We start from the raw sequence: 14,232 nt of genomic DNA, 5'->3' as shown, positions 1-14,232 counted from the left end.
TTTTAAGAGAACTTCATCTTTCCTCCTCCTCGGTTGGCAGGGCAAGGCCTGAGGCTGACGTCGACAGCCAGGCGAGAGAGAGAGGAGGCCGGGAAGGGTCCCTGCGCTCCGGGAGCCTCCTCCACGTTGCGGAGTTGCAGATCGAAGATCTCGTGTTTGGTCTCCTCCTAACACTGCGTCTCCCCTCTCCTTCCCCGTCCTCAACGAATGGTGGATGTAATCCGCCACTCGCACGTTCTCTTTCGTCCTGTCCAGCTTTACTCCCCTCCTGTGATTGGTTTGATTCTCTCCTGTTGCTCTCACACCATGGTGCTTCAGTTGTAACAGTGGTAAACGGGCATCCATGTTTGTTCTTTTTTTATATTTACCCATATTTAAAATGCTGATGAACTAAGCTCAGCACAGGCCTAGCTCCTGTTCCAACAACCTGCGGACACGGGCAGAGAAACGCTTGCTTTATTACGTGCATGGACAAAAGAGCAAAAAATGGAACAGAATATATTAGAAAAAATTTTAAATCTTGAAATTTGTAGGTGCCAAAATAAAGAAAGATTGGTTCATCATTTTAAAAGTGAGACAAAAGAACAGTGTTCATTTGAAATAGACTCGTTTGTAACATCATACATGTCTTTAATGTCACTTTTGATCAATTTAATGCGGGTGTAAAAATATATCGTCTCACAATATACAGGTGAATATGGTTCATTTATTTCACTAATTCAACTTAAAAGTTGAAACTGATATATTATATAGACTCATTACACGCAAAGTGAGATATTTCAAGCCTTTATTTGTTATAATTGTGATGATTATGGTTTACAGATATGAAAACCCCACATTCAAAATTAGAATATTTTGAAAAGGTTTTCATATCTGTAAACCATAATCATCACAATTATAACAAATAAAGGCTTGAAATATCTCACTTTGCATGTAATGAGTTGCACTCTTAGAAGAAAAGGTTCTATATAGAATCTTAAAAGGTTCTATCAGCGCTACGTATTTGGAACCCCTAAAAGGGGTCCAATAGAACCTTTTACAAAAAAAAAATGGTTCTATATAGAACCATTTTTGGAGTTCCATATGTGAAGCGGGGGATGGAACCATTTCTGGTTCTAAATAGAACCATTTCTTCTAAGAGTGTAGTGTTGAATTACTGAAATAAATGAACTTTTGCAACTTTTGAGTTTCACCTGTATCATCACAATACAAAAATGTAACAATATGCATCATTGATAGTGACAATATGTTAAAAACACAGGTGTATGCGCTTTTAAAATTGCTCAAAAATAGATCAGCCCATCATTTTAAAACTGGGTGAAAAAGTCTGATTCACGTGCGAGTAGACAAACATAAAAAAAGCACATAATATGAAACATTTTTTTTTTTTGGTGTGATGGTCATCCACGCATCAGTCACACTAACCAGACGTGTAAATCAATGCACACTATCGTTGAAAAGTATGGCGTTGATAAGATTGTATGGTTTTTGAAAGAAGTCTCTTATGCGCACTTTATTTGACCAAAAATAACCGGTATTTAAAATGGCCGTTTTCTATTGTTAAAATGTATCATTTTCAGCATCATTACTCCAGTCCTGAGTGTCACATGATCCTTCAGAAATCACTCTAATATATAAAAGAAAACTGATCATTTTTGTTCAGGATCCTTTGATGAATAGAAAGTTCAAAAGAACAGTGTTTATGTGAAATAGAATAATAAATGCCTTTAAAATCAGTTCTTTTGATCTATTTAATGCAAATAAAAGTATTCATTTCTTACAATATGTATATGAAGAGTTCAGATGCAAAAGCCTCTAAATGCGATTTGAAATTTTCTTCTAGAATGATCATTTTTATCAAACTTGTATATTTAAGTTCAGTAATTTCACTTAAATGACAATTAATAGGTAATTATCATTGCCATTTAAGTAAAATTACTGAACTTAAATATACAAGCTTGATAAAAATGATAATTTTAGAAGAAAATTTCAAATGGCACTTAGAGGCTTTTGCATCTGAACTCTTCATATATATATATATATATATTAGTGACCCCAAACTTTTAAATGGTAGTGTATGTGTGGTTATCTAAGATAAGTGTGTTGTTGTCTTACACTCTAGTACTGTGAGAGTCCAGTCACTCCTCCGTGCTGATAAGCCCGTTCGCCCTGGTAGGTTGAATCCTGGGAGAGCGCCACATCCATCTGGGATTTGAACTCATCCCCCAGGTAGCTGTCCTGTTCCACACAGAAGACACACACAACTTTAACACAAACGGCTTACAGCTTATTTAAAAATAGTGCAACTTCAATAAGCAAAACATGTCCAAGCAATTCCATGTTTAAAAGGGTTTCCGTTTTATTTTTTCCCAAATTCCGTTTTTTCTGTTTTAATTTCACTCAGGTAAGATGACGTAACACTAGAACAGCCTCTATCAGTAGAGTTTTGACTTCTTTCTTCAGTGTTTTGCTATTATTCTCGTGCACTGACGCCGACCGTCGGCTAGGTGTGTTAAAGTGTGTGTACCTGTGAGAGCTCAGGCTGGGACAGGCCAGGCTGGCTCATCTGTGAAGGCTGGCTCATGGTGATGTAGCCCTGGGTCAGAGGACCCTGGGAGAAGGGCTGGGACACCAGATCCTGACTGGCCTGGCTGCTCGGCATGTTGGCCTGCCCACTGCCATGGTTCCCCGTGCCACGGTTCCTCTGGCGACCTCCACGACCCCCGGTCTTACCTTTAGGAGCACCACGACCTGTAAGCAGCCAGAGAAGCCATTAATATCGGGATCAGTGTTACTAATATAGCTTTCGTGACTATTTTGAATTAGCTTTTATTTGAATGTTTTTCATTAAAATTTTTATTTTGGTGTGTTTAAAAAAATTATAATAATTAAAATACATTTTTATTTCAGTTTTAGCTTTTAGTTATTTTAGCACATTGAGTTAAACTAAATGAAAAATAATTATTTCCTACACATTTAAAAGTGTTAGTTTTTAAAATATTTTAAATTAGTTTTTTTTTTTTTTTTTAGATTTTCTTTTAAGTTAAAGTTTTATTAATTTTGCCTTTTTTCATGTTTATCAATAATTTTTATTTTAGATTTTAGTACACCATGATAAATAAAATGAGAAATGTTTTCTTGGCAACTAGCTGAAATAAAATAGTTTTTTTAAAATATTTTATTCCAGTTAGCATTTATTTTGTTTAAAGAAACACATTTTTTTTTAAATACTTTTAGATTTAATTAACCATAATATGGTTTTAATTAACCATAATTTTATTATTTTTTTATTCTAAACTGTTTTAATTATTCTGATTTCTTCTGAATATTTTAATTTCTTCTATGTAAAGCATTTTGAATTACCATTGTGTATGAAATGTGCTCTATAAATAGACTAATAACCCTGATCAAGATTCGACTCTGCTTCACCTCTCATTGCCCTATTCACAACATTATTATCCATCTCTTTCCCAAAGGTCAGTTTCTACACTATTGTGGAATTGTTTTGAACAAAAAAGTTCTCTTATAATGTTAGTCAATGTTTCCTGTTGTAATTGAGTGCTTTTCTGGGTTTTTCTCTCACCTGCAGCGGGTCCGTTCACCTGGCCCAGGTACCCGGGCGGAGGCATGGGGGGCATGACAAGATTGAACGGGATGGGAATGTTCATGGAGCCCATAGGGTTTGGTCCGGTCCCGATCATGCCAACCTGATCATGGGTCTGGAAGTACATGTTAGATGGACGACCTGTAAACACAGACCGTGAGAGAAAAATTACATTTCAAAAGCAAAACCAATAGAATAACACAGGAATCATCTGGTTGATGCTAAAACTAATGCATTAGATTATATTAGGGATGTCAATTTACATTTATTCCCATAATCGATCATCGTACAAACCTCGTTATCACGTTCCTTAACTTACACAGGTGTTGTTTTAAAGCTTAGTACAGTGAATATATATATATATATATATATATATGAAATATGACTATCACTTAACAAGTGCCTTTAAACTTACACTTACATTAGAAGTGCTCTATTTTTATAGTCATTAAATGTATTAGCATAGTCATTAATACATTTAAAATACATAAGTACATATTTCTACTTCAAAACTACTGAATTTCTCTTTGTGAATCTGCTGACGCACCTCAAAACTACATGACCTCGTTTATCGACCATCAATTCAATTGATCGCCAATTAATCGTTAGCATCCCTACTTTATGTTCACCAACAAGAAAAAAAAGAGCTTTATTCTATATTAATTCATCGCAACTATAGTGACTTGATTAGCAATGGCTTATTCAATTCAATTCACATTTATTTGTAAAGCGCTTTTCACAATACACAGATTCAAAGCAGCTTTACAGAAAATCCACGAGTCCACATTATAATATCAGAGTTATGCATTTCAGAAACGTACATATACAAAATCACGGTTAGCTAAAAATGTATTAATGTAATAATTTAAGACAGAACCAATGAGCTCATAGAAGAAAAATGATTACGACAATATTAAGCTTATGATCATATTCTCACCAGTGTTGCTGCGGTCATACACAGATCCAGGAATCATGGCCTCTCTCGCATCATACATGGCAGTGCTCATGAAACGTGCCCCCTGAAACACACAATCACACTATTAGGAGGATTTTGCTACTTATGTGTGTTATGTGTATTGGTCCCTTTGGGAGTTATAATGTAAAAATTAGATGTTACAAATGCATTTAAAGTCCCCCTGTGGTGAAAATCAAGCTTTTAATGTTGTTTATATGTGGTGCTTTTAATACACCAAGACAAACCATGTGCAAATTCATAAGTCGACAGCATTACTGAGTGTTTTCTGCTTAAAACGCTGGTGTTTCTGACATCACAAACGACCTTGTAACCAATCAGATCAATGTTTGATCGTCAACCAGTGGATCTCTGAGTGAGTGAGTGGAGGTGGGGCTCATTTGCATATTTATAGGACCACGCATTCTAAATGAGGCAAGGGTGTCGAGTTACATTCAAGATACTTTGAGCCATGAAGATTTTTTCCCAAGGAAAAAACTATTAAATACGTCATTTTGGTGATCAAAGATGAGTTTTAAGAGATGGGGGACTTAAAATGCTTATTTCAAGCTACATTATGCAACTGCTTACTACAGGGCTATTCAATTAGCTTCATTCGAGGGCCGCATTATTAAATCGAAAAGTTGAGCTGGGCCGGTGGGTTTAGCTTATTTATTGACACTTAACAGTATCAATAAGTAAGCTAAAGTAAAAAAAAAAAAAAAGTTTAGCATTTACTAGGAAATATGGTACCCAACAGTATACAGACCATAATAAATAACTTTTTTACAGCTATATATTGAATTATACAATTTCATAGCTATTGGTAAGAATTATTTTATTAATAATTATTATAGGCTTAAATTACAATATCCTGACAGTGAAACTCGGCACTTGGCCCGCGGGCCGCCAATTGAATAGCCCTGGCTTACTATTTAAAATGAAATTGTAATTAACCAGCTTTGCATGTATGCATGTCATGTACGTAAACGACCATTTCTGAGCCGGAGGAAATATGAAATGTAGTCTATACTCACAGGGTTGATGGTGTTGACCAGCTTGCGTGGTTTGCTGAACTGCATGAGGCTCTCTCTCAGGTTATTGAGCGGACCCTCCACCAGAACCTTCTGCTCCTTGTAGTAATTCAGCAGGTGGTTCCACAAAGGCTGCTTGGACAGAGCCTTAGGATTGCCCACAATGATCACGCCATATCTGTACACATACACACAAAATTGTGCATATAATCAGAGCAATTCTACATTATTTATACACAAATTTTCCTCCTCACTCAAAGTGTGCTGTTGTTACCTGGCTCTGGTTAGCGCCACATTGAGACGACGTGGGTCGTTCAGGAAGCCGATGCCCTGGTGCTCATTGGCTCTGACACAAGACAGGATGATGAAGTCCTTCTCTCTGCCCTGGAATGCATCTACACTGGCGATCTCCACCTCCTGTAGACACACAGAGGTCAATACATCGCTGATATGCTGCTGTCAGTGTGCCAAACAGCCATTCATCTACAGCCCTGTGTCTCGATCTAATCATCTGGCAAATGCAAGGAAATGGTCTATTCTTCTCACCATAATTCTCATGGTCCGTATTCACAGAATTCTTCTTAATAAAGAAGAGATTCAAATTATGAATCTATTATTAAAGATATATCCAGTAAGAAAGAGCAATTCTTAAATAAGAAAACTCAAATAATTAGCAACACATTTCTAAGCCTTTAGCCTATGTGTAATGCATTTTACAGGTGTTCATAATAATGTTCATTATATTTTTCATAAATAATTGTAACCAAAATTAAAATGCATTCTAATATTCACAGATTCCTTGTTACATGTGAAATTGGTTGTTTATAAATGCATTATACTTTCTAAAGGTGTATTATAACTCTAGTTGCAATTATTCATGAGACCATGCAATGCATTATAAGGTGCATTACAAGGCATAATTAATGCATTTTTATAATGCTATATATATATATATATAAAACTTAAAGATTATTTTTAAGAATTAATTATTATTATTTTTAAAGAAGATTCTTAAGTTTTTAGAGAATACAAATTATTTGTATTTAAAAAAGAAAAATCAAATATTTAGCAACACATTACTAAGCCTTTGTTTAATGTACTTCATAATGTTCATTATAATGCATTACATATTTTTTTTAATTTTCATAAATAATTGTAACCAAAAATTAAAATGCATTATAATATTCACAGATTCCTTGTTACATGTGAAATTGGTTGTTTCTAAATGCATTATACTTTTTACAAGTGTATTATAACTCTAGTTGCAATTATTCATGAGACCATGCAATGCATTATAAGGTGCATTACAAGGCATAATTAATGCATTTTTATAATGCACACACATATATATATATATATATATATATATATATATATATATTAGGGCTGTGCAAAAATTAATTGTGATTAATCTTATTCAAAATAAAAGTCTGTGTTTACATAATATATTTGTGTGTGCTGTATATAATTATTTTGTATATATAAATACACACACGCATGTATATATTTAAGAATTATTTGCGCTTAAATTCTGTATATAGAGTATATATATATAAATACATAATCTATATTATATAAATATAAATATTTTATATATGAATAACACATTTTCTTAAATATATACATGCGTGTGTGTGTGTATTTATATATACAAAATAATTATATACAGCACACACAAATATATTATGTAAACACAGACTTTTATTTTGGATGTGATTAATCGCAATTAATTTTTGCACAGCCCTAATATATATAAATAACTTAATGATTATTTTTAAGAATTAATTATTATTATTTTTAAAGAACATTCTTAAGTTTTTAGCGAATACAAATTATTTGTTATTAAGTCAGAAAATAAGGAATTAGCCGTTTTGATTTTTACTCTTAAAACTATTTAGTGAATCCAGCGCCAGAACTGATTTGGGTTCAATAGCTTGGGCTGAACTCCACCTGCAAGCATGTTTAAAAGCGGTTTTGACTCTGTACCTGGTAGAGTTTGGTGTGCAGTGAGCCGCTGAACTGCATGTACTGCACCAGGTAAGAGCGCTGGCCCTCGTACGGCGTGATAATGCCAATCTGGTCAGGTTTGGCTCCGGCCTTCAGCAGACGAGTGGTGATCTTCTCCACATTAGCAGCTTCAGTCCTAAAAACAGAGACATGATTTTATCAGACCGACCCTCTGAATGAGCTTTATCTGATACTGGTAACAAGGAGTGTTTATAAATATTTATATTTGTGGTGCATGTCTTTTGAGAATCTGATATCACATGCAAATGTACCTGTTGAGATAGGAGGTGCCAGAGCTTGCGATCTCCTCCTGACCCTGAGTCACGTAGAAAAACATGGGCTTATCCGGCTGAGGCCACTGGAAGTCAAAGCCTTTCTTGATGCGATCAGCTGAAGAGAAACACAACATTATTAATGTGGCGACACAAATACTATCTAAAATAACTTCTAATGTAATATATTTTAAAATGTGATTTATTGAAGCTGAATTTTTTGTTTAATGTTAAATATTACAAAACATTGAAACTTCATTGAACAACATAAAAAAACACATTTTCAAAACCAATCTTAAAGGCTCTTTAATCAGAGGTCAGAAATGTGACCATTGATCATCCGCTGCATTTATATTTAAATTGTGATATATCGTATTATTATGTTTATTTTAACTATGTATTGTGTAATTTTATGTAAAGGCCCCCTAGGGACAAACATTGAGAATTAGCCTCGGCCAAAATGTTGTAGTATGGAACATGAGCTTATGTAACATAAAAATAAATAAATAAATAAATCAAAAAAATAATAATAAATAAATAATATATATATATATATATATATATATATATATAATTTTTTTAATAAAAAAAAAATAAATAAAAAAATATACTGTGTGTAATATAAAAAAATATGAAAAAAATATACTGTGTGTATGTATGTGTGTGTGTGTGTGTGTGTGTATATATATATATATATATATACACACACACACACAAATATATATATATATATATATATATATATATATAAATGAATAAAAACGAATTGAAAAATTTTACAAAAGATTGTATTTCAAATAAACACTGTTCTTTTGAACTTTCTAAACCACGTTTACACAAAAATATTAAGGAGGAAAACTAGTTTTCAACATTGATAATTAAGCACCAAATCAGTATATTAGAATGATTTTTGGAGGATCATGTAACAGTGATGCTTTTCATCACAGGAATAAATTACATTTGAAAACATATTATATTTTAAAATATAAAAAAAAATATTTTGTAAAATTATTTCACAATATTATTGTTTTTTATTCTATTTTTGATCTAATAAATGCACTTTTGGTGCACAGAAGAGACTCGTACATTTAAAAAAATATCTTCATTGTGACCTGTAGTGTACAACAAAACAAATCTATCTATACTGGCTAAACTAAAAATCAACCAGATCGAACTTAATGCAACCGTCTGTGAACTTTATGTAAAGCGAAAATAACGTACCGGCAGTGACCCCGTTCTGCAGAGAACCCTCATAGAAGATATTTGAGGGGAAAGCGCTGAGCGCCGGGTGCATGCGGTACTGCACCTGCAGACGGATGGGTCTGATGCCCAGGACCACCAGCCTCTCAAACAGAGACTGAGAAAGACCCGCTTTAGCCGCCTTCTTGCACATGACCACAGGACCCAACTGGCAGTGGTCACCCACCAGAATCAGCTATTAAAGAGAGAACACAGTACAGTTACTACTAGAGAAAATATCCACATGCTTACAAGAGTGTATACATAAACTTTTCCGGAATATAATCAAATAAAAAAATGTAATCTCTAAAACCTGCTCAATTTATATTCCAAAGCAACAAACACAATTAAATTAACGTTAAGTTTAATGTCCACTTTTAATCCCTTCCTTTAATGTGGCACAGTAGAAAAACACTGATGATCTCATATACAAAGTCAATTGTTGGCAAATTAAAAATGACCGGTCTGTGCATTCGTACAAAATTTTCAGTTTTTATCTCTCCACACATTTAACTTGAACACAGTTTGTGCTTAATAGGCAAAATAAGGCCTTGATGCCCAATTCTGATTTGTTGCCTATATCCGATTTTTGGGACCGTCCGTTTTAATTTTAATAACTCGTGCCATTTATACGGCAAAACAGTTTTTGGGTGCATATGATAGGTGCTTGGGTGTGGAGTGCATGCGTATTACACGAAATAAAGTGCGTATGCACGCAATGACTATTTTTGGTGTAAATGGCACGAGAAATCAAATTTGTGCTGTAGATACGCACTTAAAGGATTAGTTCACTTTTGAAAAAAACTTTTGCTGATAATTTACTCACCCCCATGTCATCCAAGATGTCCATGACTTTCTTTCCTCAGTCGAAAAGAAATGAAGGTTTTTGATGAAAACATTCCAGGATTTTCTCCATATAATGGACTTCAATGGGGTCCAAACGGTTCAAGGTCCAAATGAGAGTTTCAGTGCAGCTTCAAATGTCTTTAAACGACACCAGACGACGAATAAGGGTCTTATCATGCGAAACGATCGGTTATTTCAAAGCTTATTCCAAAAATGTAACTTTTCTAAGGACAAATGCTAGCCTTGCTCTATTCTGTGAGGCGCGTTTGCAACGTCACGTAAAAAGGTCACGGGCGACGTAGCCGGAAGTACAGAATCAAAATCGTCCGACATCGTTGTTTTACCTTTTAATTACTTTTTTGTAAACAGCGTTTGAGTTAGTTTGCACTATGCGTTCAACTTGTAAACACTGACTCTGTACTTACGCCTACGTCCCCCGTGACCTTTTGAACGTAATTACGTATTACGTGACGTTGCAAACGCGCCTCACAGAATAGAGCAAGGCTAGCATTTGTCCTTAGAAAAGTTACGTTTTTGGAATAAGTTTTAAAATAACCGATCGTTTCGCTTGATAAGACCCTTATTCATCGTCTGGTGTCGTTTAAAGCCCTTTGAAGCTGCACTGAAACTCTCATTTGGACCTTGAACCGTTTGGTCCCCATTGAAGTCCATTATATGGAGAAAATCCTGGAATGTTTTCATCAAAAACCTTCATTTCTTTTCATCTGAAGAAAGAAAGACATGGACATCTTGGATGACATGGGCGTGAGTAAATTATCAGCAAAAGTTTTTTCAAAAGTGAACTAATCCTTTAAATGAGATCATGGCGTGGTCATGAGCAATAAATCACAATTGGGTCACATTTCACTGAGTGTAAACGAGGCCTAAGGCACATCAAGTTTACTTGCATAGTGCGTTTCGTGTTTGTTATTATGTTGTGGATTAAGGGGGGACTAAAAAGCTTGTACTGATATTTTTAATTATTTCCTGGAAATCACCTGTTTGGCCCCGAGCACCACGGGAACCATGCACTCGGGCTCCGTGGCCTGGGTGCTCTCATCGATGAGAATGGAGCGGAACTGCATCTTTGCCAGGCGAGGGTCACCCGCACCCACACATGTGCAACAGATCACATCGGCGTTCTGAGAAAGAAGAGAGAATGAGATGTTTGGGTTGGGTTGGCTGATGGACCATGTCATGTTAGGGGTGTAACGGTACACGGTTTCATACGGGAACATTTCGATACGGGTCTTTCGTTTAGGCACCAATAATTGCAGCATAGTTCTTACGCATCTGAGAAAATAATGGAAGGGAAAAGTGCATTATCCACGTTGTCCTTATTGCTTAACTGCTTTATATTACACACTTCAAACTAACTCAAACAAATAAAGCGACATGCCATCCTGTCAGACATGCGTGCTACTTTTTAATGCATTTGTTTTCCTCGGCACATAACTTATATCTTATGGTTGTATCCTTATTTGTAAATGTTACATATAAATGTTTATAAATACTGCAAATAATGTTCACTAAACCTCTTTTTAATAAAAAAATGGGGGGGAAAAGGCTGTTTTATGTTGTGTTTTTCGCTCTGCTGTACCGTAAACAAACCAAGGCGTGACTTAAGCCTAAAACCGTATTCTGGACAAATGTGGGCAAAATAGTTTTGATTTATTTAAAAAAATAAATAAAAATACTTCCCGTGATCTGAGCGGTACAAGACTTGGCTACTTTTCCTAAGTTTGCCTCCTAAATGCACACAATTTTTTTTTTTGACTCAATTCTACAATGTTAAGTGGGTGAAAAAAACTTCTTAATCTTGTATTTGGGACAAAAATGGGCAAGAAATGAATGGGAAAAACTGTAATTTAGAGCATTCTAAAATAAGACACCAGGTGACAGCAAAGACACTTCATCTTTAGGTTTTAGCTCTAAGAACTTATTGGAAGGATATTTTAATGTAGTTTAAAAAATAATAATAAATAAAACATAAAAATAAGCATAATTTACATAGAAAATATGGTACTTTTTGACGTAAATAAATTCAAAAATACCCCCAAAATAAAAAAAAAAACACCATGAATGGATAGACAAAACTTTATCGAAGACAGTAATATAACATTTATAATAAATAAAAATTAGGAGTCCTCTGTGCCCACATTTGTCCACAATTACAGGATTAAGGGATATAAAGTGAATACGGTTTGAGGGCTACAAATGACAGTACATGCATGTTGGTGTATCGTTACACCCCTAGTGCATGTTAAACCGCAGCATTAATATAAAGCACTGAACAATCCACTTCAGACTCTAGAAACACTGTGAAACATCCCAGTATGTGGTGTCTATCTGTGTTTTAAAGTGAAGTCAGACAGGTACCATGAGCAGCTCTCTCTCTGCGGTTCGTTTGAGAGCTCGGTAACGTTTCTCATCAGAAGACGACAGCTCGCCAGTCTCGTCCTTCAGCTGCTGCAGTTTCTGCAACTCTGGCATGCTGGAGAAATCACAGGCAAACATTAATCCTCTTAAGATCTATTACATATGCAGCATTCAAACTGAAATGCTCATTGCTGGGTTAAGGGTTGTAGATTTTGAAAAACACTAAATCTGAGCAATATTAATGGTACATTTAAGACTGCACAATGAAAGCAATAAATAAACAGTTGCCAAATATTCACAGATAGGGATGGGGGTTATTACTTGAGAGGGGATTCATAGGACTCGGACAAAGCTCAAAAGTATGTGTATTTCTATTTGTGGGGTGCTTTTGTGGAATTCGATCAAACAAAGTGTTAACATGTTGCAATTTTTTTTTAAAAAGTACAGAAGTGGTGTGGGGGCGAACGACTCATAACTTGCAAAGCATGCTTGATAATGGTGTCTGTTTATGCTTCTTTATCTTAATTTCAGGATAAAGCATTAGTTAATCTAGTAGTTTTTTCTGTATTATCTTAAATGTTAAGTTGAATTTATCTTGTTCGTTTGTGATTTGGTTTGGGTAGTTACTGGGTCCTGATAAGCCTAACGGTGCGTTCACACCGGACGCGAATAGCGCGAGTGATTTCAATGTTAAGTCAATGCAAAGACGCGTTACGCGCGTAAAAAATCCTGCGGCGCAAATGAGGCGTAGAGCGCAGTAGACGCGAATACGCCTCATTCGCGCGTCAAGTTCAAGAACGGCACGAATTAAGCATCTGGCGCGTTACGCGCGAATGATTTAGTTAGTGCTATTTGTGTATTCACGAGTTTGACGCGAAGACAACCAACATATGTGCATAAGTTCGTGTCTGGACGTGAGAGAGGAAAAAAAAAATCATCACAGGACAGGTTAACCTCTTAACTGTCACCTCCCTTTTTTGAATAGACATGGAAATGCTCATTTCAAACTTAAATGGTTGTAATTCAAGAATGCTTTGGAATATAGACGTAAGATTGGTCTCGTTTTAAAGGAAACATTTGGCAGATTTTTCTCGAAGTGAAATAAATTAAGAAAGTGAAACAGAAAAAAAGTTATAGAAGTTTGAGTTTATAGAAATGTACAATGTAAATAAAACAATTATTCATATTTTATATAAAATATATATTTTCAAAACCTGGGCTACTCTAAAACTGCAGAAAAATCAAAGCCAAAAATCTGAACAAGTTGTGTTTCAGATTTTAGGTTTGAGATCTCAAAAAATGAGCTTTCAGTGAGATTTAGTTTGAGTGCAGTACCGAACGCTTCCACTAGGGCACAACCAGACTCCATTACTGCCCATATAAGGGCGTCTCCATTTCCATATGTTTTGAGTGATATGAACCATTATTTTCACAAATTTCACACAATTTATGAAGTAGAAATCCTATTCAGAAGTAGTATGGGAAGTTTGGCAGATTTTGATATGAATTCAACCTCTAGGAATCACATACAAAGAATTATAGCTTATTGCCATGACACAAATGGTGAACCTATTATTTTTTTTTCGTATTATTTAAAACAATTTCAACTCATTTTTTCTAAAATAATTGAATGGATGCTATCTTTTGAACTCTTGGCATGAAATCAAACTGAGGTTTCTAACTTTTTTTCATGATTTTTCATGTTCACTGCTATTTCAAAATAAAGGTCTGAACACGCTTTATGAGTATAAAAATATTCTTGTTGCAAATTGATAAATTACGGCTCCTGTGTAAATTATTTTGAAAATCACTCACCAAATATGGAAAGTAGAGATTGTAAGCTTTCAAATGATATATAGTTTGTCAGTATTACTTAAGGTCTTTTCTAAGATATTATTG

The 14,232-nt window shown here is 34.8% G+C and overlaps 1 protein-coding gene across 2 annotated transcripts in view; it reads right to left on the bottom strand.

Moving 5' to 3' along the window:
* The window catches only part of upf1 (UPF1 RNA helicase and ATPase), a 28,335-nt gene continuing 14,103 nt past the window's right edge, over positions 1-14,232 (bottom strand). For both annotated transcript variants that reach the window (XM_039665597.2, XM_039665598.2), the window contains exons 13-24: positions 12,334-12,448; positions 10,953-11,096; positions 9,091-9,304; positions 7,870-7,987; positions 7,577-7,733; positions 5,865-6,007; positions 5,594-5,768; positions 4,542-4,623; positions 3,584-3,745; positions 2,528-2,751; positions 2,116-2,238; positions 1-427 (exon numbers count right to left, since the gene is read on the bottom strand). In XM_039665597.2, the coding sequence (XP_039521531.1) occupies positions 2,119-2,238; positions 2,528-2,751; positions 3,584-3,745; positions 4,542-4,623; positions 5,594-5,768; positions 5,865-6,007; positions 7,577-7,733; positions 7,870-7,987; positions 9,091-9,304; positions 10,953-11,096; positions 12,334-12,448 (1,654 nt within the window). In that variant the 3' untranslated portion in view covers positions 1-427; positions 2,116-2,118. The remainder of the gene's footprint in view (positions 428-2,115; positions 2,239-2,527; positions 2,752-3,583; positions 3,746-4,541; positions 4,624-5,593; positions 5,769-5,864; positions 6,008-7,576; positions 7,734-7,869; positions 7,988-9,090; positions 9,305-10,952; positions 11,097-12,333; positions 12,449-14,232) is intronic.

The sequence above is a fragment of the Pimephales promelas genome, chromosome 5 (genome assembly GCF_988280905.1).
Source record: "Pimephales promelas chromosome 5, fPimPro1.hap1.1, whole genome shotgun sequence".
Lineage (NCBI taxonomy): Eukaryota > Metazoa > Chordata > Actinopteri > Cypriniformes > Leuciscidae > Pimephales > Pimephales promelas.
This window is presented reverse-complemented; position numbering and strand designations above follow the sequence as displayed.